Source organism: Nerophis ophidion, linkage group LG14, assembly GCF_033978795.1.
Source record: "Nerophis ophidion isolate RoL-2023_Sa linkage group LG14, RoL_Noph_v1.0, whole genome shotgun sequence".
Lineage (NCBI taxonomy): Eukaryota > Metazoa > Chordata > Actinopteri > Syngnathiformes > Syngnathidae > Nerophis > Nerophis ophidion.
Genome location: NC_084624.1, coordinates 3,784,162 through 3,808,322, shown reverse-complemented (window position 1 = coordinate 3,808,322; position 24,161 = coordinate 3,784,162). Strand labels below are relative to the sequence as shown.

The 24,161-nt window shown below is 42.7% G+C and overlaps 1 protein-coding gene across 1 annotated transcript in view; it reads right to left on the bottom strand.

The window, feature by feature from the left end:
• The window catches only part of zzz3 (zinc finger, ZZ-type containing 3), a 31,289-nt gene extending 9,629 nt beyond the window's left edge, over nt 1-21,660 (bottom strand). The window contains exons 1-8 of the mRNA XM_061919656.1: nt 19,329-21,660; nt 9,259-9,397; nt 6,446-6,593; nt 6,249-6,361; nt 5,976-6,047; nt 5,799-5,900; nt 1,547-1,642; nt 1,318-1,467 (exon numbers count right to left, since the gene is read on the bottom strand). Coding sequence (XP_061775640.1) covers nt 1,318-1,467; nt 1,547-1,642; nt 5,799-5,900; nt 5,976-6,047; nt 6,249-6,361; nt 6,446-6,593; nt 9,259-9,397; nt 19,329-21,598 — 3,090 coding nt within the window. The 5' untranslated portion in view covers nt 21,599-21,660. The remainder of the gene's footprint in view (nt 1-1,317; nt 1,468-1,546; nt 1,643-5,798; nt 5,901-5,975; nt 6,048-6,248; nt 6,362-6,445; nt 6,594-9,258; nt 9,398-19,328) is intronic.
• Nucleotides 21,661-24,161: the final 2,501 nt, after the last annotated feature.

Below are 24,161 nucleotides of genomic sequence, written 5' to 3'. Positions count from 1 at the left end.
ATAGCTGCGTTAGCATCGCCGGTAAAATGTGCAGATCAAACGATCAGGACTTTCGCATCTTTTGACACTGGAGCAACTTAAATCCGTCGATTGGTAAGTGTTTGTTTCGCATTAAATGTGGGTGGAAGGAAACGTAATATAGTTGCAAATGCATCTACAGGTTATCCATACATCTCTGTGCCATGTCTGCTTTAGCACCGCCGGTAAATAGCATGTTAGCATCGATTGCGTAGCATCTTAGCATGGATTAGCTGGCAGTCAACATCAACAAAACTCACCTTTGTGATTTTGTTGACTATCGTTGCAAATGCATTTGCAGGTTATCCATAAATCTTTGTGCCATGTCTGTCTTAGCATCGCCGGTAAAATGTGGAGACACTCTGGCACATTCAATGGGGGTCTGGTGGCAGACACTTTGGCATCTTCGGGCCAGTGGTGCAACTTGAATCCCTCCCTGTTAGTGTTGTTACACCTCCGACAACACACCGTCGAGGCATGATGTCTCCAAGGTTCCAAAAAATAGTCAAAAAAACGGCAAATAACAGAGCTAAGACCCGGTGTTTGTAATGTATTGAAAATGAAAATGGCGGCTGTATTACCTCGGCGACGTCACATTCTGACGTCATCGCCTCCAGCGCGATAAACAGAAAGGCGTTTAATTCGCCAAAATTCACCCATTTAGAGTTCGGAAATCGGTTAAAAAAATAGATGGTCTTTTTTTTGCACCATCAAGGTATATATTGACGCTTACATAGGTCTGCTGATAATGTTCCCCTTTAAACATATGTGTCTTACTGCTCTCAAATAATTTTAAAATAACAAAATTCAAATTAAGTTATTAAATACACTTTTAATTGCACTCATATAAAATTGTAAATTGTTCTATATGACAAATTATTACAATTTAGATCCTAAGTATTGAAAAGTTGCCTGCATTTGCCAAATGTTGAGTCGTAGTGACTGGTGCAGTTAATTGCATTCATTAAAAAGATAACTTCTACACCAACTAAGTTTCTAATCAAAACAGCAGCACCCAGCGAAGGATGTCAACTATTTCCGTTAGCTGTAATTAAGTCTTACTGCGTATTGTGATGAGATTCCTGCGTAGTATCAAGCGTGGTCTTGTCTTATGTGAATCTTAGAGGTCCAATAGACTGACCTGTAGTCACTACACAATGTTGTGTCCATGCTCATGCTCCTGGGAACACAGCTTTAGTTGATGTTTCACCACATTATTCCTTATTAGAGCACTTTATTTAATTTTCGCTCTATTTGTGAGGACAAACGCGGCCAAATAAGAAGAAAAAGCCGACAGACCGAGTCATCAGCAGACGCGTCCTGCATGCTGCTGTAATACACAGAGCGCTCGTCCTCGTCGTCCATGTAAACCGGGGGCTCGTAGGAGGTGAGGAAAGTGGAGGGTCGGTAGAGGTGCTTGTTGAGGTGGTGTTGCCTCTTGCTGGAAGCCTAAGGAGCAAGACAGGAGCGTCCATTAATTAGCATCATATTCAACACACTAGATTGGTGTGAGTTGACTTCTGGGCACCTTTTTAGTGTACATGCATAGGTTGGGCGTTCTTCCAGGTACGGGAATTCCAGCTTTTGTCAGTTTGATGAAGTATTTCTGCACCCTGCTGGCAACCTGTAATGTTGTCGACAGAAGGACAGAGAAGGATCTCACACGTGTGAATCACACAGGCGCCATGACCCGCAGTTTGTTTGTTGCCATAAGTTGACCAACAAACAAGTTAATCGAGTGAACTACAAAACTTTAACTTTCGACCGCCACAAAGAAAGGAAAACATGATAAAAAAAAAAAAAAGCGATTTGTTTGTGGAGGGATTCCCAGATTGCTTTTGGAACAGTCCATGGCCAACTCTCTCCAAAAATATCAGAATGTATTCATTTTGAAATTGTACACTGATAAATATATACTGTATCTTGAAGACAACTCTCAATAGATAGATAGATAGTACTTTATTGATTCCTTCAGGAGAGTTCCTTCAGGAAAATTAAAATTCCAGCAGCAGTGTACAGAGTTGAGATCAATTTAAATAAAAGTAAAAAGAAATATTACAATGAGAATAAAAACAATGGGAATAAAAATATAACAGTAAAATAAGAATATAACAAGACAAAGTAGGCAGTAGTGACCATGTTATGAAAACGTATTGCACTGTTATTGTTTTGCATCCCCTGTCATCCTAGTACCCCCCGTCCCCCGCCCCAGAGAGGAGTTGTACAGTCTAATGGCGTGTGGGACAAAGGAGTTTTTGAGTCTATTAGTCCTGCACTTGGGATGAAGCAGTCTAGAACTGAACAGGCTCCTCTGGCTACTGATAACACTATGCAGAGGGTGACTGGCATCATCCAGGATGCTCACTAGTTTGTCAACAGTCCTCTTCTCTGCCACCGTCACCAGTGAGTCCACTTTCATTCCCATTGTAGAACCGGCCCGCCTGATCAGTTTCTCAAGTCTGGAGCAGTCCTTCTTAGATGTACTGCCCCCCCAGCACACTACCATGTAGAACAGAACACTGGCAACCACAGACTGGTAGTACATCCACAGGAGTTTTTTGCAGATGTTAAAGGACTGCAGTCTCCTGAGGAAGTACAGCCTGCTCTGTCCTTTCTTGTACTGGTGGTTCGTGTATCAATACATGCTATATAGATTCACACGTACATGCTATATAGATTCACACGTACATGCTATATAGATTCACACGGTTACAGATTCACAGACCCTCAGATTGAGACAGGTCTGCATAAAAAACAGTTTTATCAGCATTTATGGCACTGCATGTCATGGGCAAATAAACACAGTAACATCTATTTTATAGACACTGAGCAGGCGGTAGAGCATGAAAAGAGAAGCAATATACGGAAGCTCCAGCAGCAACCTTGGCTCAGTAAAGAGGAGAAGAAGGCCTGCTGATGTACTAAAAATGTCCACAAATGCATGTTCATCAATCCTTGACGTCACAAGTGGCCCACCAGACTTTCCCATTAATGTAATTGAATGTGGCTTGCCGCCACTGCATTTTCATTACCGCCACACCTAGAAAATAAGTTTAGTTTTTTTAGGGACGGCGTGGCGGGGGGGTGGTCATGCGCAACCCGAGGGTCTCTGGTTCAATCCCACCTAGTACCAACCTCGTCACATCCGTTGTGTCCTGAGCAAGACACTTCACCCTTGCTCCTGATGGGTGCTGGTTAGCGCCTTGCATGGCAGCTCCCTCCATCAGTGTGTGTGAATCGGTAAATGTGGAAGTAGTGTCAAAGCGCTTTGAGTACCTTGAAGGTAGAAAAGCGCTATACAAGTACAACCCATTTATCATTTACTTGAAAACAAATTAAAGAAATGAAATTTAATGTAGCCCCCAGAATGAATCACTAAGTGCGACGCTATTTTTAACTTTTATTCCCAATCTTATAATAACAAACAGCACAATTCCAAAAGGTTTTACCTCACATGTAAAAACCTATGTCTCGTGAATCTGCGCTTCCCCCAACACACTTCCTCATTCTCCGCCAATCACCTTTCTGGGACAGTGTTTGCGACCATGGGTAAAACTGACATCAAATCCAAACCATAAACATTAGCTGGTTGTTACAGTATGAATTTATACATATATACATATATATATATATATATATATATATATATATATATATATATATATATATATATATTATTTTATATATATTATATATATATTTATATGTATATAAAATTATATATATATTTTATATATATATAAAATAATCTTATTATTTGTAATCTATTGTCAAGTGATGTACTGAAAGCTTGACCACCTGAAAAATACTTGATCACCGAAATGCACGCTACCAAAACCGGATGTAAACTAAACGCACGCCAGTGTGAATGTCTGGAACATTGTCAGCATGTCTGCAATGTGGACACAATTTTTATATATATTGCAGATATAGCCGTGGACAGCCATTTACAAAATGTGGCTATATAAAGAGGACAGTGGGGGATTTTCAGAAGAGAAAGTCCAACTCGAGCAAGAGCGCGAAGCAAGTGTGACGTCATGCTCTTTTGCAGCCTCTTTCGTCAGGGACATTGAGGGACAGAAGGTAAGTCTCTAAACACGAGTACATTTTATAATAACACCAGAAGAAGATGCTCGATTTGGTGCTAATTCAAAATTTTTTTTAAAAAGTCAATAAAAGTCTGGAAAGACTTGAAACAATCCCAACAAAGTACATGGCACAAAAAGCAGCAACAATAGAAAATATGGTAAAATTTATTTTAAAAAATTAAATAAAAAAAATATATGTTAATAATAATTCATATTTGTTTTAAATGTATATAAACTTTTTTGAGCCTTTTTAAAGAAAATCAAAATCGTGGTTATGGGTGACCACACCCATAACCACGCCCCTACCACCACAGGTATCTTGGCAGTTTAGGCAATACCCTGTGTTAAAAAAAAAAAATCCAAAACACAGTGTTTAGTGTCTTCCAAAACTGCATGCAAGCTCACGCCAAAATGCATGACCCTTATGATTTGACACTTTGAAGTGAAGTGAATTATATTTATATAGCGCTTTTTTCAAGTGACTCAAAGCACTTTACATAGTGAAACCCAATATCTAAGTTACATTTAAACCAGTGTGGGTGGCACTGGGAGCATGTGGGTAAAGTGTCTTGCTCAAGGACACACCGGCAGTGACTAGGATGGTGGAAGCGGGAATCGAACCTGCAACCCTCAAGTTGCTGAGGCGGCCGCTCTACTTTGGGTTTGTTTAACTTAAGTATTCAACATTTACAAGTCAGAAACTACAAAAGCTAACATCAAATCCATTAGGGATGGACAATAATTCAAATTTTAATTTTGATTATGGCTTAACTCAATCATAAATATATTATAATTGGAAAAAAAACGATTAATGAAATATGCAAGCAAATTCCGGAGCTTGTGACGTTGAAACTGATGAGGAGCGAATAAGTGAAAACCAGACCATGTCTACTAAATGATAAATGAGTTGTACTTGTATAGCGCTTTTCTACCTTCAAGGTACTCAAAGCGCTTTGACACTACTTCCACATTTACCCATTCACACACACATTCACACACTGATGGAGGGAGCTGCCATGCAAGGCGCCAACCAGCACCCATCAGGAGCAAGGGTGAAGTGTCTTACTCAGGACACAACGGACGTGACGAGGTTGGTACTAGGTGGGAAGTGAACCAGGGACGCTCGGGTTGCGCACGGCCACTCTTCCACTGCGCCACGCCGTCCCTGAAGTTTAGGAAACTAGAAGTTTAGGATGTCAGCATAGTTGTTACTTTTTATTATTTTATTTGTTCTTTAAACTATGTTTAAAATTGAGTTATGGTAGTACAATAACACGTAATAAATTAATATTTTCAAATGAATGACTAATCCTTTTTTTAATTGTAATTACAATATCAATCCAAATGATCGTGATTATTATTTTGGCCATAATCGTCCTAAAATCCATCCATCATTTTTGGCTCACTGCTTGATTTGCAATGGCTTCCTGCATAGTCTAAAAATAAAATGAAGTCATCATTAATGAGATACATTATACAGGTATGCACCAGTTAGTCTTGGTCTTCTATAAAACAAAACTAAGATGTCGTCATTTCGTTTAATGCGTTAGTATGCATTGACTCTATATTAGACTACTTTTAGCAAAATATGTGGAAGTGTCCCCTTGTACTACTTTGACATTTCTGCATTTTTTTTTTCCCACTGTATAGAAAATGCACACTCCTAGCCGAAAGCAAAAAGTCCTTTGTCACCTGTTTCGCCGTTCGATTGCCCAACTCATCCGCAATCTTCTGCCACCTTTTGGACTCCACTTCTTCTGGCGGAAACTTCAGTAGGAGCTGCTCCAGTTTTTTCTACACAGAAAATGCGGTGATGAACAGAAAAGAAAAAGGAACTAGACAGTTGAGTGTTTTCAAGGTGTTGACTACCTGCTCCTCCACAGTCCAAAGCTGGTTGAATGTGTCAGACTTGTTTGGGTGACAGATCCTCCCTCTAATCATCTGCGAGATAGCAGCAACAAGCAGGCCATAACGATAAGGACACCGCAATTTGTGCATTCTAACTGCTTGTTTTTTTTGCAAGGCGGAGATGCTGACTAATCTGGCTTGATGCAAAGAACGCGGAAAAAACAACACCTGAGAGACAAAGAGCCTTTCTTTGTGTGTGTTAAAGCAACTAATTGGGTCATTTGAGAGGTGTACCTGCGTCTGGCTGCAGTTCTCTGGGCCGTCACTAGTGGGCAGTGAGGAGTACATGTCGGAGGAGTCGTACTCCTTCTTGGGCTCCACGGGACTTCTTGGTCGGTCGGGCAGACCTAAAGAGTGGAGGAGACCACTACAAATTAGGACTACAAGAGCAATGGTTGCACTTAAATGTGTGTAAATAACCTGACACATACCTTTGTCAAAAATAAGCTTCAGCCGCCTAGTGTTGCGCTTTTTGTCACAGAACTCCTGTGCAAAATCCCCCAGACCAGAGGTGTACTGTTCCCACGCAACGTCTGGGAGCTGAACCACTCGTTGTGGACACGGCAAGCCCAGATTCACCTGAAGACCACCAAAAGCAACAGGTACTTAAAGAGCATCTCTAATGCCGACAACATTAGCACTTGTTTTTAATAATTCAGGACCTAAACATTCTAGTCATTAGGTCTCTGCTTTTTGCAGACGATGTGGTCCTGTTGGCTTCATCTGACCGGGATCTTCATCTCTCACTGGATCGGTTCCCAGCAGAGTGTGAAGCGACCGGAAAGAGAATCAGCACCTCCAAGTCCGAGTCCATGGTTCTCGCCCGGAAAAGGGTGGAGTGCCATCTCCGGGTTGGGGAGGAGACCCTGCCCCAAGTGGATGAGTTCAAGTACCTAGGAGTCTTGTTCACGAGTGAGGGAAAAGTGGATGGGGAGATCGACAGGCGGATCGGTGCGGCGTCTTCAGTAATGCGGACGTTGTATCGATCCGTTGTGGTGAAGAAGGAGCTGAGCCGGAAGGCAAAGCTCTCAATTTACCGGTCGATCTACGTTCCCATCCTCACCTATGGTCATGAGCTTTGGGTCATGACCCAAAGGACCGAAATGAGTGGGTCTCTCCCTTAGAGATAGGGTGAGAAGCTCTGCCATCCGGGAGGAACTCAAAGTAAAGCTGCTGCTCCTTCACATCGAGAGGAGCCAGATGAGGTGGTTCGGGCATCTGGTCAGGATGCCACCCGAACGCCTCCCAAGGGAGGTGTTTAGGGCACGTCCAACCGGTAGGAGGCCACGGGGAAGACCCAGGACACGTTGGGAAGACTATGTCTCCCGGCTGGCCTGGGAACGCCTCGGGATCCCCCGGGAAGAGCTAGACGAAGTGGCTGGGGAGAGGGAAGTCTGGGCTTCCCTGCTTAGGCTGCTGCCCCCGCGACTCGACCTCGGATAAGCAGAAGAAGATGGATGGAACATTCTAGTAAAATTACCCCCAAAATAGACACGGTAGAGATTTTAGGGTGGTTTTCTAATGCGTTTCAGCACATTTTGGAAGGCCCACTTTTCTCTCCAAAGTAACTAAAAAAAGGGCCCTGAGGAGACTACAGACCTTTCTACTCAAATTAATTGGACAGACCAAGCAAGAGAGGAGTAATTTGTAACAATCTTTTGAATGATGCGGACTTGGGAAAAAAAGGGTTTTTAATCGCAAAAAAAATTATTAAAGTCTAAAGCCAAATGTAACTCCTAATACCAGGAGCACCCTTAAGGGAAGAAAGACTGGGTCAGAACCGGCGCACTAAAACAAGAAGTGAAGTGAATTATATTTATATAGCGCTTTTCTCTATTGACTCAAAGCACTTTACATAGTGAAACCCAATATCTAAGTTACATTTAAAACAGTGTGGGTGGCACTGGGAGCAGGTGGGTAGTGTCTTGCTCAAGGACACAACAGCAGTGACTAGAATGGCGGAAGCGGGAATCGAACCTGCAACCCTCAAGTTACTGGCACGGCCACTCTACCAACCGAGCTACACCGCCCCCCCAGAGAAAAATGGAGTAAGCCGCAAGTACTTTATTTTGTGTCCTCTTCTGCTGATGTTTTCCTCAAGATGCTTTGAGTAGATGCCAAAAGAGCATGAGGAAAAACACAGGCTATGGTATTTATGTACAAGCAAACGGCAAAAATTGTGATTCGTTATATTTATTTTTTTTGCTCATAACGTTAACCATATCGTTTTAAAGTAATCATGGACCAGTGAAAATAAAACATGCAATTAAGTGATCAAAAAAATAGTTTTTAAACCTTTCCACACTGTATATGCAGGAAAATGGGCTCCTGTTCTGTGGATGACGTCCCACTGAGAGGAGGCAACATATCGAGTCTGGCAGGTACAGTTATCTACTCAAAAACTAATTAATAAAATGGAAAATTACTGCGGGCTTCACGGTGGCAGAGGGGTTAGTGCATCTGCCTCACAATACGAAGCTCCTGCAGTCCTGGGTTCAAATCCAGGCTCGGGATCTTTCTGTGTGGAGTTTGCATGTTCTCCCCGTGAATGCGTGGGTTCCCTCCGGGTACTCCGGTTTCCTCCCACTTCCAAAAACATGCACCTGGGGATAGGCCCCTCCCACTTCCAAAGACATGCAAATGGGGATAGGTTGATTGGCAACACTAAATTGGCCCTAGTGTGTGAATGTTGTCTGTCTATCTGTGTTGGCCCTGTGATGAGGAGGCGACTTGTCCCGGATGTACCCCGCCTTCTGCCCGATTGTAGCTGAGATAGGCGCCAGTGCCCCCCGCGACCCCAAAAGGGAATAAGTGGTAGAAAATGGATGGATGGAAAATTACTGCCAGATTCGTTTTCAGTAGCAACAAATACATTAATATATTTTCTTAGTGAAATTTCCATTTAGACAGATCTGTATTCTTTATTTTGCAACATTTTCGCATACAAGTACGTTTTCACCAGCACAGTACACACATTGAACTCCGCAGAGTACAAGTGCGGCAGGTTAAAAAACTACTAAAATACATTTGATCACATGTATTTATTTATTCATTCACTGAAAGTCTGTTTTTTAGAGACCGCTACAAAGCTCAGTTGTTGTTTTTTTTATTAACCGTCGCTACATTCTCCATTTGATGTGCCTTTTTATCAACAACGTAGCCCTGGCGTACTAGTACTAGTGCACAAAGTGCTTAAGTGTGACTATGGGTTTTTGGCGCTGGAGTGTGAGAAACAATTGTTTACCCGTTTCTGCAGATGCTCTACAAAGCTGATGGGGTCAGTCAGAGCCTCTCTTTGGTGACGTGCCAAGGTCTCCAGGTCCAGGATGGCCTGCGTGCGCTGGGCCTCGAGGACACCTATGGTCTGCAGCAACCTCTGGTAACTGACACATGCCAGGGACGAGCAAGGAGGCAAGAAAAAAAAAGAACACACATGTTTTCAAAATGGCCTACTCTGAACATGTCAAACACAGCGTACAGTACACGAGTTGAGCGGAGTGTGGCGCCGATTGACCCAGAAGAACAGCAAAGGACGCTCGATGAAGAGAGATCAATCTCCCTTAACAGGACATGAATGAAAATCAATGCGCACGACACAATTTATTCAGGGGGATTGGAGGGAGACATCCCAACTTAGCAGCCCTCAATCAACCGTTTAACCCTCAAAACGCTTTTCATGTATCCTTTTAAGAGAGTACTTAAGCTCCAGCATTGGTACACTGCTGGCCTACACTCACCTTGGCCCCTGTACTACAGGTCATTTTCCCGACCTTGTGGACGATTACATTAATGTTATCTTATTTAGTTGTCAGTCTAAATATACATTTTGTGAAAGGCGTCAGTCAGGTTGATTGGCAACACTAAATTGGCCCTCGTGTGTGAATGTTGACAGAATGTTGTGTGTCTACAGCAGGGGTAGGGAACCTATGGCTCTAGAACCAGATGTGGCTCTTTTGATGACTGCATCTGGCTCTCGGATAAATCTTAGCTGACATTGCTTAACAAAGGGCTGTCCAAAGTGCGGCCCGCGTGTCATTTTTTAACGGCCCCACGGCACATTTGAAGAATATGGGTTGTACTTGTATAGCGCTTTTCTACCTTCAAGGTACTCAAAGTGCTTTGACACTACTTCCACATTTACCCATTCACACACACATTCACACACTGATGGAGGGAGCTGCCATGCAAGGGGCTGACCAGCACCCATCAGGAGCAAGGGTGAAGGGTCTTGCTCAGGACACAACGAACGTGACGAGGTTGGTACTAGGTGGGGATTGAACCTGGGACCCTCGGGTTGAGCACGGCCAATCTTCCACAGCGCCACGCTGATGATATGAAAGAGTAAAACACTAGCTAGCGAGCCAGCTCTGACGTATTTGTCGATTATTTTGCATATTAAACCATTTATTAGGATTGCAAGGTTAATCTGGGCCAATAGTCAATAAATCAAGTCGTCGAAGGATATATGAAAACGAACTAGGGTTGGGCTATATGGCCTTTTTTTAGTATCTTGATATTATTAAGCAATATCTCGATACATAATATAAATCTCGAATTAACACTTGATAAATATAATCACAGCAGTATGATGATTCTATGTGTCTACATGACAACATTATTGTTCATACTGCATTAATATATGCTACTTTTAAACTTTCATGCAGAGAGGGAAATCACAACTAAGTCATCAGGAGCAAGGGAGAAGTGTCTTGCTCAGGACACAACGGACGTGACGAGGTTGGTACTAGGTGGGGATTGAACCTCGGACCCTCAGGTTGCGCACGGCCACTCCTCCACTGCGCCACACCGTCCCTATATATATATATATATATATATATATATATATATATATATATATATATATATATATATATATATATATATATATACATATATATATATACACATACATACATAATTATCCTAGTAAATGTGTCTAAAAACATCTGAATCGCTCCCAATGCAATTGCCTTTTTTTTTTTTTCCCCTAGTCTTCCGCTATCAATATCATCATCCACGAATCTTTCATCCTCGCTCAAATTAATGGGGAAATTGTCGTTTTCTCGGTCCGAAAAGCTCTCGCTGGTGGAGGCTCCCATTATAAACAATGTGAGGACGTGAGGAGCCCTCACACCGGTGATGTCATCGCCTGCTACTTCCGGTAAAGGCAAGGCTTTTTTATTAGCGACCAAAAGTTGGGAACTTTATCGTCTGTGTTCTCTACTAAATCTTTTCAGCAAAAATTGGCAATATCGCGAAATGATCAAGTATGACACATAGAATACAATTTTAAAAAACTTAAAAACATAAAAAGTGGTATAAAAGAGCAAACAGGTGAAATGTAACAAGAAATTGTTGCACTGCTTACTCTTATAACACAAAGCTGCCATGCAGGCTGTTTCTTTCTTTAAAAAAAGAATAATGAATCAAAATCAATGTCATTTTGAATTATTGACCTATACAAGACTTCAGTTACATCACATTAAATATTCCACTTTGAGATATTTTTGAGGAAAAATGTTGCGTATTTTGTGTTTTACCATATAAAAAACTGAGCTGTTTTTTTTTTTTAAAGAAGGCCCTAAAACAAACAAACAAAACATAAACAACAACAAAACTTAAAATTGACGGTTAAATCTGAAGTTGATCTCGAGATTATTGTGCTAAAAGTAAACAGTAATAAAAATTTATAATTTATTTTTTAACACTTTAATAAGTAGGACAATTTTGGATCCTCAATTATTTTAGTGTGATTTGTTTTTAAGTGTCATTGCTCAAAAAATAATAATGAATCCAAATCCAAAATGAAGGCTCCAATTATTATATAATCTCAAATATCCCACCTAAAAATGTTATTGGGTGAAAATAGTGCATATTTTGTGTTTTTTCCAATTTTTTTTCTAATGTTGATAGTAGAGAATTAAAACTTGCAATTATAATACTGAATAATGACACATTTTTTATATTTTTTTTTACCAAAACCCTTTGGGGTACCCGGGATCATAAATGAGTGGAGGCCTAAATGTATATTTTTTATACATATATTGCATTGGTTTTTAAAATAAAAATTATGAAAACGGCCCCTGCTTGCTTTGATTTTTCAGTGTGCGGCCCTCAGTGGAAAAAGTTTGGACACCCCTGGCATAATTATGAATAATTCCTTTAGTAAGCACAGAGCTAAAAATAACGTTCAAAATACAAAACATCCTCATGCATTTTATCCATCCATCCGTTTTCTACCAGACTTGTTCAAGAAGTCGCATTAATGGTAAGAAGTATTTGATTTATTATTGGTTGACTTCAGAATAAAAATGTTATTAAAACGAATAAGGGATTTATTATACTCTAAACATGTTGGTCTTACTTAAAAATGCACACATTTAGTTGTATTCAGTGTTAAAAAATATGATATGGCTCTCACGGAAATACATTTTTAAATATTTGGCTTTCATGGCTCTCTCAGCCAAAAAGGTTCCCGACCCCTGGTCTACAGTATCTGTGTTGGCCCTGCGAAGAGGTGGCAACTTGTCCAGGGTGTACCCGAATGCAGCTGAGATAGGCTCCAGCACCCCCCACCACCCCAAAAGGGACAAGTGGTAGAGAAAGGATGGATGGATGGAAAGGCAGTCGTCATTAATAACTTGCAAAAGGAAATGGCATGTGTTTGTTACGCCTACAAATGCAGTTGCGGGAAAACAAGCGTGGGTTTTGAGTATTTTGAGAAAATGTTATCGCCTGAGGGCTTCACGGTGGGAGAGGGGTTAGTGCGTCTGCCTCACAATATGAAGTTCCTGCAGTCCTGGGTTCAAATCCAGGCTTTGGATCTTTCTGTGTGGAGTTTGCATGTTCTCCCCGTGACTGCTTGGGTTCCCTCCGGGTACTCTGGCTTCCTCCCACCTCCAAAGACATGCACCTGGGGATAGGCCCCTCCCACCTCCAAAGTCATGCACCTGGGGATAGGCCCCTCCCACCTCCAAAGTCATGCACCTGGGGATAGGCACCTCCCACTTCCAAAGACATGCACTTGGGGATAGGTTGATTGGTAAGACTAAATGGTCCCTAGTGTGTGAATGTTGTCTGTCTATCTGTGTTGGCCATGTGATGAGGTGGCGACTTGTCCAGGGTGTACCCCGCCTTCCGCCCGATTGTAGCTGAGATAGGCGCCAGTGCCCCCCGCAACTCCGAAAGGGAATAAGCGGTGGGAAATGGATGGATGGATGGTTATCGCCTGATTTGCATAATTGTCAAGACTGCTGGGGGAGCGACAAAAAATGTGTGAAAAAAAAAAGAAAAAAGCAAAACAAACATGTTTGTGAATACATTTTCTTCTGTTGTTTCTTTGTTTTTATGTTACAAACAAGAGAGCCTCTGAGTGCCTATAGTTGGGCGAGGGGCCCACAGCTGCGGTCCCTGCTTGTTAAGCAATACATACTTTCATGTCAATATGAACCAAAAAAAGTTGCTAGATTTGCCGTTTGTCACATTTTTTTTTTAAATAGCTCTGAATACTTCCTGCAAGGGATGGGCAATATGGATTAAAATCTACATTACAGTCACTTGAGCTGCCAATATATATAGATCAAGATATATTTGGTGTGTAAATAATAATTGAAACATTACGCCTGATTCATCTGAACTTGAGTGTGGATCATATTGCCAAAAGTGCTGTACTTAGGGCGGCATGGCATTGTGGCCGGCCAGAAAGAGGAGGGTTGCAGGTTCGCTTCCCACCTATTGACATCCAAAAACTCGCTGCCGTTGTGTCCTTGGGCAGGACACTTCACCCTTTGCCCCCGGTGCCGCTCACACTGGTGAATGAGTGATAGGTGGTGGTCGGAGGGGCCGTAGGCGCAAACTGGCAGCCACGCTTCCGTCAGTCTACCCCAGGGCAGCTGTGGCTACTGATGTAGCTTACCACCACCAGGTGGTAATGAATGTTGAGTCCCACTTCTCTGTGTAGAAAAGCGCGATATCAATCAATCAATCAATCAATGTTTACTTATATAGCCCTAAATCTCTAGTGTCTCAAAGGGCTGCACAAACCACAACAAAAACCACTACGACATCCTCGGTAGGCCCACATAAGGGCAAGGAAAACTCACACCCAGTGGGACGTCGGTGACAATGATGACTATGAGAACCTTGGAGAGGACGAAAGCAATGGATGTCGAGCGGGTCTAACATGATACTGTGAAAGTTCAATCTATAATGGATCCAACACAGTCGCGAGAGTCCAGTCCAAAGCGGATCCAACACAGCAGCGAGAGTCCCGTTCACAGCGGAGCCAGCAGGAAACCATCCCAAGCGGAGGCGGATCAGCAGCACAGAGATGTCCCCAACCGATACACAGGCGAGCAGTACATGGCCACCGGATCGGACCGGACCCCCTCCACAAGGGAGAGTGGGACAGAGGAGAAAAAGAAAAGAAACGGCAGATCAACTGGTCTAAAAAGGGAGTCTATTTAAAGGCTAGAGTATACAAATGAGTTTTAAGGTGAGACTTAAATGCTTCTACTGAGGTGGCATCTCGAACTGTTACCGGGAGGGCATTCCAGAGTACTGGAGCCCGAAATGAAAACGCTCTATAGCCCGCAGACTTTTTTTGGGCTTTGGGAATCACTAATAAGCCGGAGTCCTTTGAACGCAGATTTTTCTTGCCGGGACATATGGTACAATACAATCGGCAAGATAGGATGGAGCTAGACCGTGTAGTATTTTATACGTAAGTAGTAAAACCTTAAAGTCACATCTTAAGTGCACAGGAAGCCAGTGCAGGTGAGCCAGTATAGGTATATATGTATGTATATATGTATATAAAGGTACATACAGTATAGGTATATATGTATGTATATATGTATATAAAGGTATATACAGTATAGGTATATATGTATGTATATATGTATATAAAGGTATATACAGTATAGGTATATATGTATGTATATAAAGGTATATACAGTACAGGCGTAATGTGATCAAACTTTCTTGTTCTTGTCAAAAGTCTAGCAGCCACATTTTGTACCAACTGTAATCTTTTAATGGTAGACATGGGGAGACCCGAAAATAATATGTTACAGTAGTCGAGGCGAGACGTAACAAACGCATGGATAATGATCTCAGCGTCTTTAGTGGACAAAATGGAGCGAATTTTAGCGATATTACGGAGATGAAAGAAGGCCGTTTTAGTCCATCCATCCATCCATCCATTTTCTACCGCTTATTCCCTTTCGGGGTCGCGGGTGGCGCTGGCGCCTATCTCAGCTACAATCGGGCGGAAGGCGGGGTACACCCTGGACAAGTCGCCACCTCATCGCAGGGCCAACACAGATAGACAGACAACATTCACACTCACATTCACACACTAGGGCCAATAACGCTTTTAATGTGTGACTCAAAGGAGAGAGTTGGGTCAAAGATAATACCCAGATTCTTTATATAAATCTAAGTTATTATTATTATTACTTTTGGGGTGATGTCGGGTCAAGCACAGTACGACTGGCCTTGTGAGGATGTGCTCCCTGTCCAGCGTAAGCATCGTACGAATGTAACTGACAAATGTCGCATCTCCACATTCTACGAGCCTAAAATGCAGCGTCAGGCTTGTTTTGAATGACTTCTTACTGTATTGATCCAAACAGCACACAAGAACTTGATCCAATTACCTTGCAGTAAGCGAGAGGTGAAAGTCTCCAGCAGTGAGCTGGAAAGATTCACCAGTGGTGGTGACAAAGAGACCTGAGCTGATCAGGTTTCATTGACCCTAAAGCTGTCTGCCCTTCCTCCTCCTCCTCCTCCTCCTCCTCAACATGAATCAGCCGAGGTGACGTTAACAGAGCCTGACTGAACGTCACAAACTCCTCACCCAAAACACAAACACTACAACAAAGAGTCAACTAATATTAATTAGTAACAAGAAGTCAGCTATTGAGCTCACAGCTGAAGAGTGTTAGTGAGCAGATTATCAGAGTAAAAGTGGAGGTTGAATGTTAACCGTAAACCTCTTTGATGAAACAGGATGTAGAATGTGATACAGGTGCTAACATTGGGGAAAAATATATATATTTCAGTGTATATAATGTAGATTCATTGCTAACAACAGGTTTTATGTATTTCCTAATTTAATTTCAAGGTATAATAACATCATACCCCGCCTTCCGCCCAAATGTAGCTGAGATAGGCACCAGCGCCCCCCGCCACCCCAAAGGGAAAGAGCGGATGGATGGGTATAATAACATCAATAACAGCTAACAGCTTAACGGTGGCAGAGGGGTTAGTGCGTCTGCCTCACAATACGAAGGTCCTGCAGTCCTGGGTTCAAATCCAGGCTCAGGATCTTTCTGTGTGGAGTTTGCATGTTCTCCCCGTGAATGTGTGGGTTCCCTCCGGGTACTCTGGCTTCCTCCCACCTCCAAAGACATGCACCTGGGGATAGGCCCCTCCCACCTCCAAAGACATGCACCTGGGGATAGGCCCCTCCCACCTCCAAAGACATGCACCTGGGGATAGGTTGATTGGCAACACTAAATGGTCCCTAGTGTGTGAATGTTGTCTGTCTATCTGTGTTGGCCCTGCGATGAGGTGGCGACTTGTCCAGGGTGTACCCCGCCTTCCGCCCGATTGTAGCTGACATAGGCGACAGCGCCCCCCGCGACCCCATAAGGGAATAAGCGGTAGAAAATGGATGGATGGATCTTCTCACTCCTGCGCTTACTATAGGCATGCGGTAAAAGTAAGCATGCACTAATTATTTTAGAACCTCTGCTCAGTCCGACACTTACCAAAGGCATGCAGTAAACATTTCAGTAAAATGTAAGCTTGGACCTTAAATCCTACTGAATAGCTCTTAATCTTCTTCCCTTTATGCGATTTCAAATTACCGGTATTGAAATCAGCCTCCTCCATTTTGAAAATGATGACAGGGGAAGTGTCACTCATGACGTCACAAGTTTGACCAGGCGGTAATACTAAGCATGCGTTAATTATTTTGCGAAGCGAGTTTGACCCGGCAGTAATTAGAGGCAGGCGCATACTATATGCCCTGCGGCAATTCAAGGAAATACGGTATATACACATATATGTATATATATATATATACATACATACATATATATACACACACACATACATACATATATATACACATACATACATACACACACACACACACACACATACATACATATATACATATATATATATACACACATTCATACATACACATATTTATATACACATATATATACACACACATATATATACACATACATATATACACATATATATATATAAACACACACACACACACATATATACACATTTACATATATACATATATATACACACATACTGTATACACACATGTATGCATATATATATACACACATATATATATACACATATATATACACATTATATATATACACATATATATATATACACACACACACACATATATATACATATATATATACACACATATATATACAGTATATACACACATATGTACATGTATATATATACATACATGCACACACACATATATATATATACACACACAATACATACCTAGATAAACGTATACACACAGATACACAAATACACGCATACATAGACGTATACACGCGTACATACACGTATACACACATACATACATGTACACATATACATACACAGGCACATTTATACAAATATACACACATGTACTTGTATATGCACATATACACACGTAAACCTACATATGTATACACACACGCAGACATGTATACGCATATCTACACACACACATATACATAAACACACACATATATATACCCACACATTTACAAACACACATATACATATAGACACACATACGTACACATATATATCCATCCCTCCATTTTCTCCCGCTTGTCCCCTTAAAGGGGGGTTTGAGTGGCACTGGTGGCTAAAGTGTCTTGCCTAAGGACACAAAGGCAGTTACTTGGATGGCGGAAGCGTCATGTTCAAGAACCAATTAAGTTCGTAAATCGAGGCTACACTGTACTGAGGAGAGCACTGAGGGAGTTTTCCAGCCCGAGCAAACTGGTCAGAGTTACACCTCTGGGCCAAGGTGTACAATTTTCAGAGAGGCCCGAAGTCTGACGAAATCGATTAGTCGATTACTCTCAGACATCCCTTGTTTGCCGAGTCAGAACTATCCCTTTTGTAACACTCCCTGAAAACTGCAGGTCTGCTGAAAGTCTACATCTTGTTACAGTTAAAAACTTCATTTGCCACATCCCTAAAACATCAGTTTGATCTTGTGTATTTTATTCACAATTTGCATCTGACTCCATTCTTACTTGTTAAATATTCCTCTTATCAATGTATTATATTTGAGCAATTTTTAATCATTTTACCCATCAAATTCCAATCTGTAATTTTTCTTTTATTATGATAATAGCCAAGGTTTTTAATGTTTTGTGTAAAGCACTTTGAACTGTTGCATAAAAAATGACATTGAAAGATTGGTGATGGTAGGAATATAACATTATGATTATGTTGTAAATATTGGTTTGTATTTATGGAGTTTAAAAATTAATTTAAATAAAAAATGCGAAAATAATAATACAATATTTTGTTATTATTTCTGGCGGGCATTGGATCCTACCCTGTTCAGCGGTCCTTGAACACACTGTAAAATCAGCTCTGTATTGAACGAGAGAGAAAGAGAGAGAGAGAGAGAGAGAGAGAGAGAGAGAAAACACAGCTTGTAGGTTCAATGTGTACAATTCACTGGCTTAGTAGCTCAGATGGTAATGTGTTTGTATAAATTTAAGATTGTGGTATGTTGTTTACTAATGAGGAAAGGCATTAATGTATCTTGTTGGATGGGCGGCAGTCAGTCCGTGAGTTTGTCAAAGTTCAGTTATCGATCAGTTTTTCGGTAATTTTAATTCAACAATAATGATAGAGGCCATCTGGAGTTTTACCGTGGTTATCATTAACACCATTTGTCATTACCTCTCTCGGTGAGGGGTTGAAAAGCAATAGCATGTGGGTAAATACCCCTCTTTAAATTGTGGTAACTTTTGCAGCATATTCAAATCTATGGCGGTGCACTTGTGTTGCTATTATAAGGATGCCATTGAACGCATGTTTAAATTCAAAACGTGTCACCGGATTATGTCTTCTGAAAACATTTAACCAGACACAAATGCCAATAAAATCAAACGCATTGCGGGATTATTGGAGTATAAAAGTGACAGTGGAAAAGATTGCAGTAACCTACTAGAGTGGGGGAGTTTATAAAGGAGGTTAAGGAGGGAAAAAAATCTCCTCAAAGCTGCCACGTACTCTTTGTTGTGTTTAAGAGCGAGGTGGTCGGATTCAAAGTAGTACACGTCAGGCTCCTCCTCGTCATCTTCCTCGTCCTCCTCAGCAGTGCGGCTGTACGTCACGTCCTTGCCAGCGTCGTCGTCTTTGCCTTCCACCGGACCGCCGTCTTCGCCACAAGTCTCGTCTCTGGGAACCATGCAGTCCAGTTCCTTCTTCGGGGTAACAAAAACAGAGTCTGACAGAGCGTGTTCCTCCACCACAGGGCAGTTGTCCTTTAGAGCCCCAGCTGCCTCCTCCTTCAAGGGGCCATTGTCTGGTGGAGGTGGAGAGCAGTCCGTGGAGGAGGTCGTCTTGTTGCCAGTAGCGTTCCTCCTGGGCGAAGTACGAAGTGTGTATCTGTGTTCGTATAGTTCCGTGAAGGGCGGTGGTGTGCTGGGCACAGACGAGTGCCACCCTGAGTCATGGGGTGGCAACGGGGGGGTTGGCGCCAGTGGAGGCGTAGTTTCTCCTGAGTTGCTGTTGTAGGTCGAACAACAGTTTGCGTCAGCGACCGAGGAGGGCGAGGAGGCAGCGGCGTCCGGCTCCGGCGTGAGCAGGCAGCAGTTGGTGTCGCAAGCGCTCTCCGTCACCTGTTCCTCACCTGCCAAGCACAAAGGGTCGCCCACGACATCTACCTCCACATCCTCCACTTGCTGCTCCTTGGCCACAATTAGCTCTGGGAGGAGGTCCACTGGATTGGCCTGGACCGGCGGAAATGAGTCCTCTGAGCTAGCGACCTCCATGTGCACAGGGCTAGAGCTGGTACAAGGCACCGTAGGTTGAGGGGATGCGGGGGCCGGACCCTGGCTACCATTGAGCAGCGGGGGGCAGCTGGTGGCAGAGGTGGGAGTCGTACACGTCTCCTCAGCTATATTGTTGGCCAGCCCGTTGGAAGTTTTGTGAAAATTGGTGTGCTGCGACGCCTCTTCACACTTCAGACGGGCTTCTTTGGACCGCTCCACTGCCAGCTCTCCTTCTTCTTCACCGAAGACAGGAGAAGCGGGAGCCAAGGTAGAGTTTTGATCGGGAATGTCATCACAACTGTTGCCCTTGTGAGGATCTGGATTAGAGCCGGGACTCGCAGGCTTTTGTGCGTCCTCATTGCGTCCCTGAGACTCTAAGGAGCGGGAACACCGCTTGGCCCTTTTGATTAAAGGAGAGGCATCCAGCGCCCCTTTCCCTTTGTCGCAATGTTCAGATTTCTCCAGGCTATTGTCCTTTTCCAGACAAGACCCGCTCCTTTTCCTGGAGCCGGCCGATGGTTGCTGCTCACTCGCTGTGGAAGAATTAGAGTCCTTTGAGTCATTTAACATTCTCTGCAATGACATCTGCAGCTGAGAGTCCTGCTTTGAGTCATTGTCAGTGTCCTCTTTAGCATCTTGCTCGGTCTTATGCTTGGACTCCTGCCTGTCGTCTCGCCTGGACTCCTGCTTGTCATTCTGCTTGTCGTCCCCCTTGTACTCCTGCCCGTCGTCATTCTTGGACTCCTGCTGGGGCTCCTGCTTGTCGTCCCTCTTGGACTCCCGCTTGTCGTCCCTCTTGGACTCCCGCTTGTCGTCCCTCTTGGACTCCCGCCTGGACTCCTGCTTGTCGTCCCGCCTGGACTCCTGCTTGTCGTCCCGCCTGGACTCCTGCTTGTCGTCCCGCCTGGACTCCTGCTTGTCGTCCCGCCTGGACTCCTGCTTGTCGTTCCTCCTGGACTCCTGCTTGTCGTTCCTCCTGGACTCCTGCTTGTCGTCCCGCTTGGACTCCTGCTTGTCGTCCCGCTTGGACTCCTGCTTGTCGTCCCGCTTGGACTCCTGCTTGTCGTCCCGCTTGGACTCCTGCTTGTCGTCCCGCTTGGACTCCTGCTTGTCGTCCCGCTTGGACTCCTGCTTGTCGTCCCGCTTGGACTCCTGCTTGTCGTTCCGCTTTGACTCCTGCTTGTCGTCCCTCCTGGACTCCTGCTTGTCGTCCCTCTTGGACTCCTGCTTGTCGTCCCTCCTGGACTCCTGCTTGTCGTCCCTCTTGGACTCCTGCTTGTCGTCCCTCTTGGATTCCTGCTTGTCATCCCTCTTGGACTCCTGCTTAGACACCTGCTTGGAGTCCTGCTTTTTCTTGGGCGAGCGGGCCCTGGGCAGCGGAGAGACCAAGGTTTCCTCAGGCTGGGCGATGCTGCGGTTCCTGAGAGTTCGGCCACAAAAGTTTTCATCCAATCCATTGAGCCCCACTGATGACCTTGTGACGCGCGAGGAACGGGATGCGGCCATACTATGGCGGGTGCCTACAGTTCCCGCATCCTGGGGCTCTCTCCACAGCGGCGGAACGCGGGCACCTGTAAAACACATATGAGTGCACCTGTAAGACGTGTTTTTAATCTAAAACTGTGCATAACACAGCACCAAAGCCACATTCTACCCTAATATTATAATTATCTTGCCATGAGGAAAATGGACAGAGATTACTTTGGTACCCTTTGCTGGGTTTGTTTCAATCAGGGTTTTACGCTGCCGATTCCGATCATCAATGAGTGAGATCAACTGATACCGGTAATACCTATTCAGTGGCCTAGTGGTTAGAGTGTCCGCCCTGAGATCGGTAGGTTTTGAGTTCAAACCCCGGCCGAGTCATACCAAAGACTATAAAAAAATGGGACCCATTACCTCCCTGCTTGGCACTCAACATCTAGGGTTGGAATTGGGGGTTAAATCACCATAAATGATTCCCGGGCGCGGCACCTCTTCTGCCCACTGCTCCCCTCACTTCCCAGGGGGTGATCAAGGGGATGGGTCAAATGGAGAGGACAAATTTCACCACACCTAGTGTGTGTGTGACAATCATTGCTACTTTAACTTTAATACGTATTGGTTGTACATTTTTTGACGTACAGTATTTCTTATTACTATTGACAGTGTAACAATATCAACACAATATTTGAACTACTTTCCTATTTTATTACATACATGTGTTTCAGCAAAAAAGTAGATGTACACAATAACAAAAAAAAACTATATTTACTATGCTTTTAAATCCACATAGTCCTCCTATGTCTAGAGAATTATTTCCCGAGTTTGTACATATGTGCAAAACATAAATAAACAGAAGATTATATTCTGCTTCTTTAACTAATCGTTTAATAAGTGTCCATCCATTCATCCATTTTCTATTGTGTTTCCCTGTACAACTAACAAAAACTGATGAAATTCGGACTGCATGGAGTGACTGGAACTTTAAGCGACCGAACATAGTTTCTGCTATAGAGCCCAAGTGAGAGAGGTCGTGTGTGGTGGTGACCAATAGATAGTTATTTTATTTCCGTCAATGCACACGTCTTAAAAGTACAATTTCAATGTTGATTATGTGCATTTATTATTATTTTTTTTTTTTTTTTAAAAGAACGAAGGTTATGGAAAGCAAAAAAAAATCTACGTTTTCCTAAAATACACATTGAGGATATAGGTGTGTTTTATACGATTAATCAAAAAAACTAACCTTTACTAAAATAATTATTAGCTGCAACCCTAGTATCTAGATTCTTATAAATCTACTTGTTAAAGTGCCAGTAGAGGGCAAAAACAAGTTGCCTCCATATTGAAGCTATTACCATATATACCTGAGGTATAACACCGATCGCGTGACGTAGTAACCACAGATCCCGTCACCGCCAACAATGCAAAACATGCAGACTTTGTGGGTGCCAATACGGACTACTTTTGGACAAATGGTGGGCCGGAATCTTATATTTTTTTATCCTGAATATTATGGATAGGCTCCTGCGCTCCTCGCGACCCAGAAAGGGACAAGCGGTACAAAAATGGATGGATTAGGAGGATGAGTTACAAGTAAGGATGCACCGAAATGAAAATTTGTGGCCGAGGCCGAAACTGAATAAAATTTGAGCGCTTGGCCGAAGGCCGAATACCGAATAATAAATGCAGTTTTTCACAACTTTTTTTATATTGCATAAATAGCCTAGAATACATTTTTAGACATGTTTTTCAAATAAAGTAAATTTTTATTGAATATTGACATTTTTTAATATTCCAGTAGCCTTTGCTTTTCAAAAAAAGCACATTTTTCCATTTATATTAGGCCTTCAAATAAAACATGCATTCCAAAAAAAATATAAAGTGCATTAAAGTGGATAAACCCACAACAAATGAATTATTGTCCTTTTGGCAAAAGTCTGCTTAGCCACAGTAGATATGCTAATAATGTAAACAGAAGGCTCAAGTAAATCTCAATTAAGTGTGTGCTTGTAACCTCATACACTTATACAGGTAGCCTACACAACAGGCTAATAATGTAAACAGAAGGCTCAAGTAAATCTCAATAAGTGTGTGCTTGTAACCTCATACACTTATACAGGTAGCCTACACAACAGGCTAATAATGTAAACAGAGGCCCCACTAAATCTCAATAAGTGTGTGCTTGTAACCTCATACACTTATACAGGTACACAACATATCCCAGGCCAGAACTGATTTGTCAATAACAGTACTTCAGCTTCAGAATAAAAAGAAGGAAACTAATTATGTATAAAATAATTTAAATTTAACACTGCACATTGTTTGATTGCGTCACCGCGTCAAAAAATTGCGTCTTTGCGTCACACGCCACTATTCGGCCTTGCTTTTAATTCATTCCACCGAAGGCCGAATGTGGCTTTTTTTGACATATTCGGCCGAATATATTCGGTTACCGATTAATCGGTGCATCCCTAGTTACAAGTTTTAGAAGCTCTGTTGAAAGGATTTAGCTTTAGTCAAACACTAAGCATCATGTAGCAGTAATGCTAGGTCAGGGGTAGGGAACCAATGGCTCTGGAGCCAG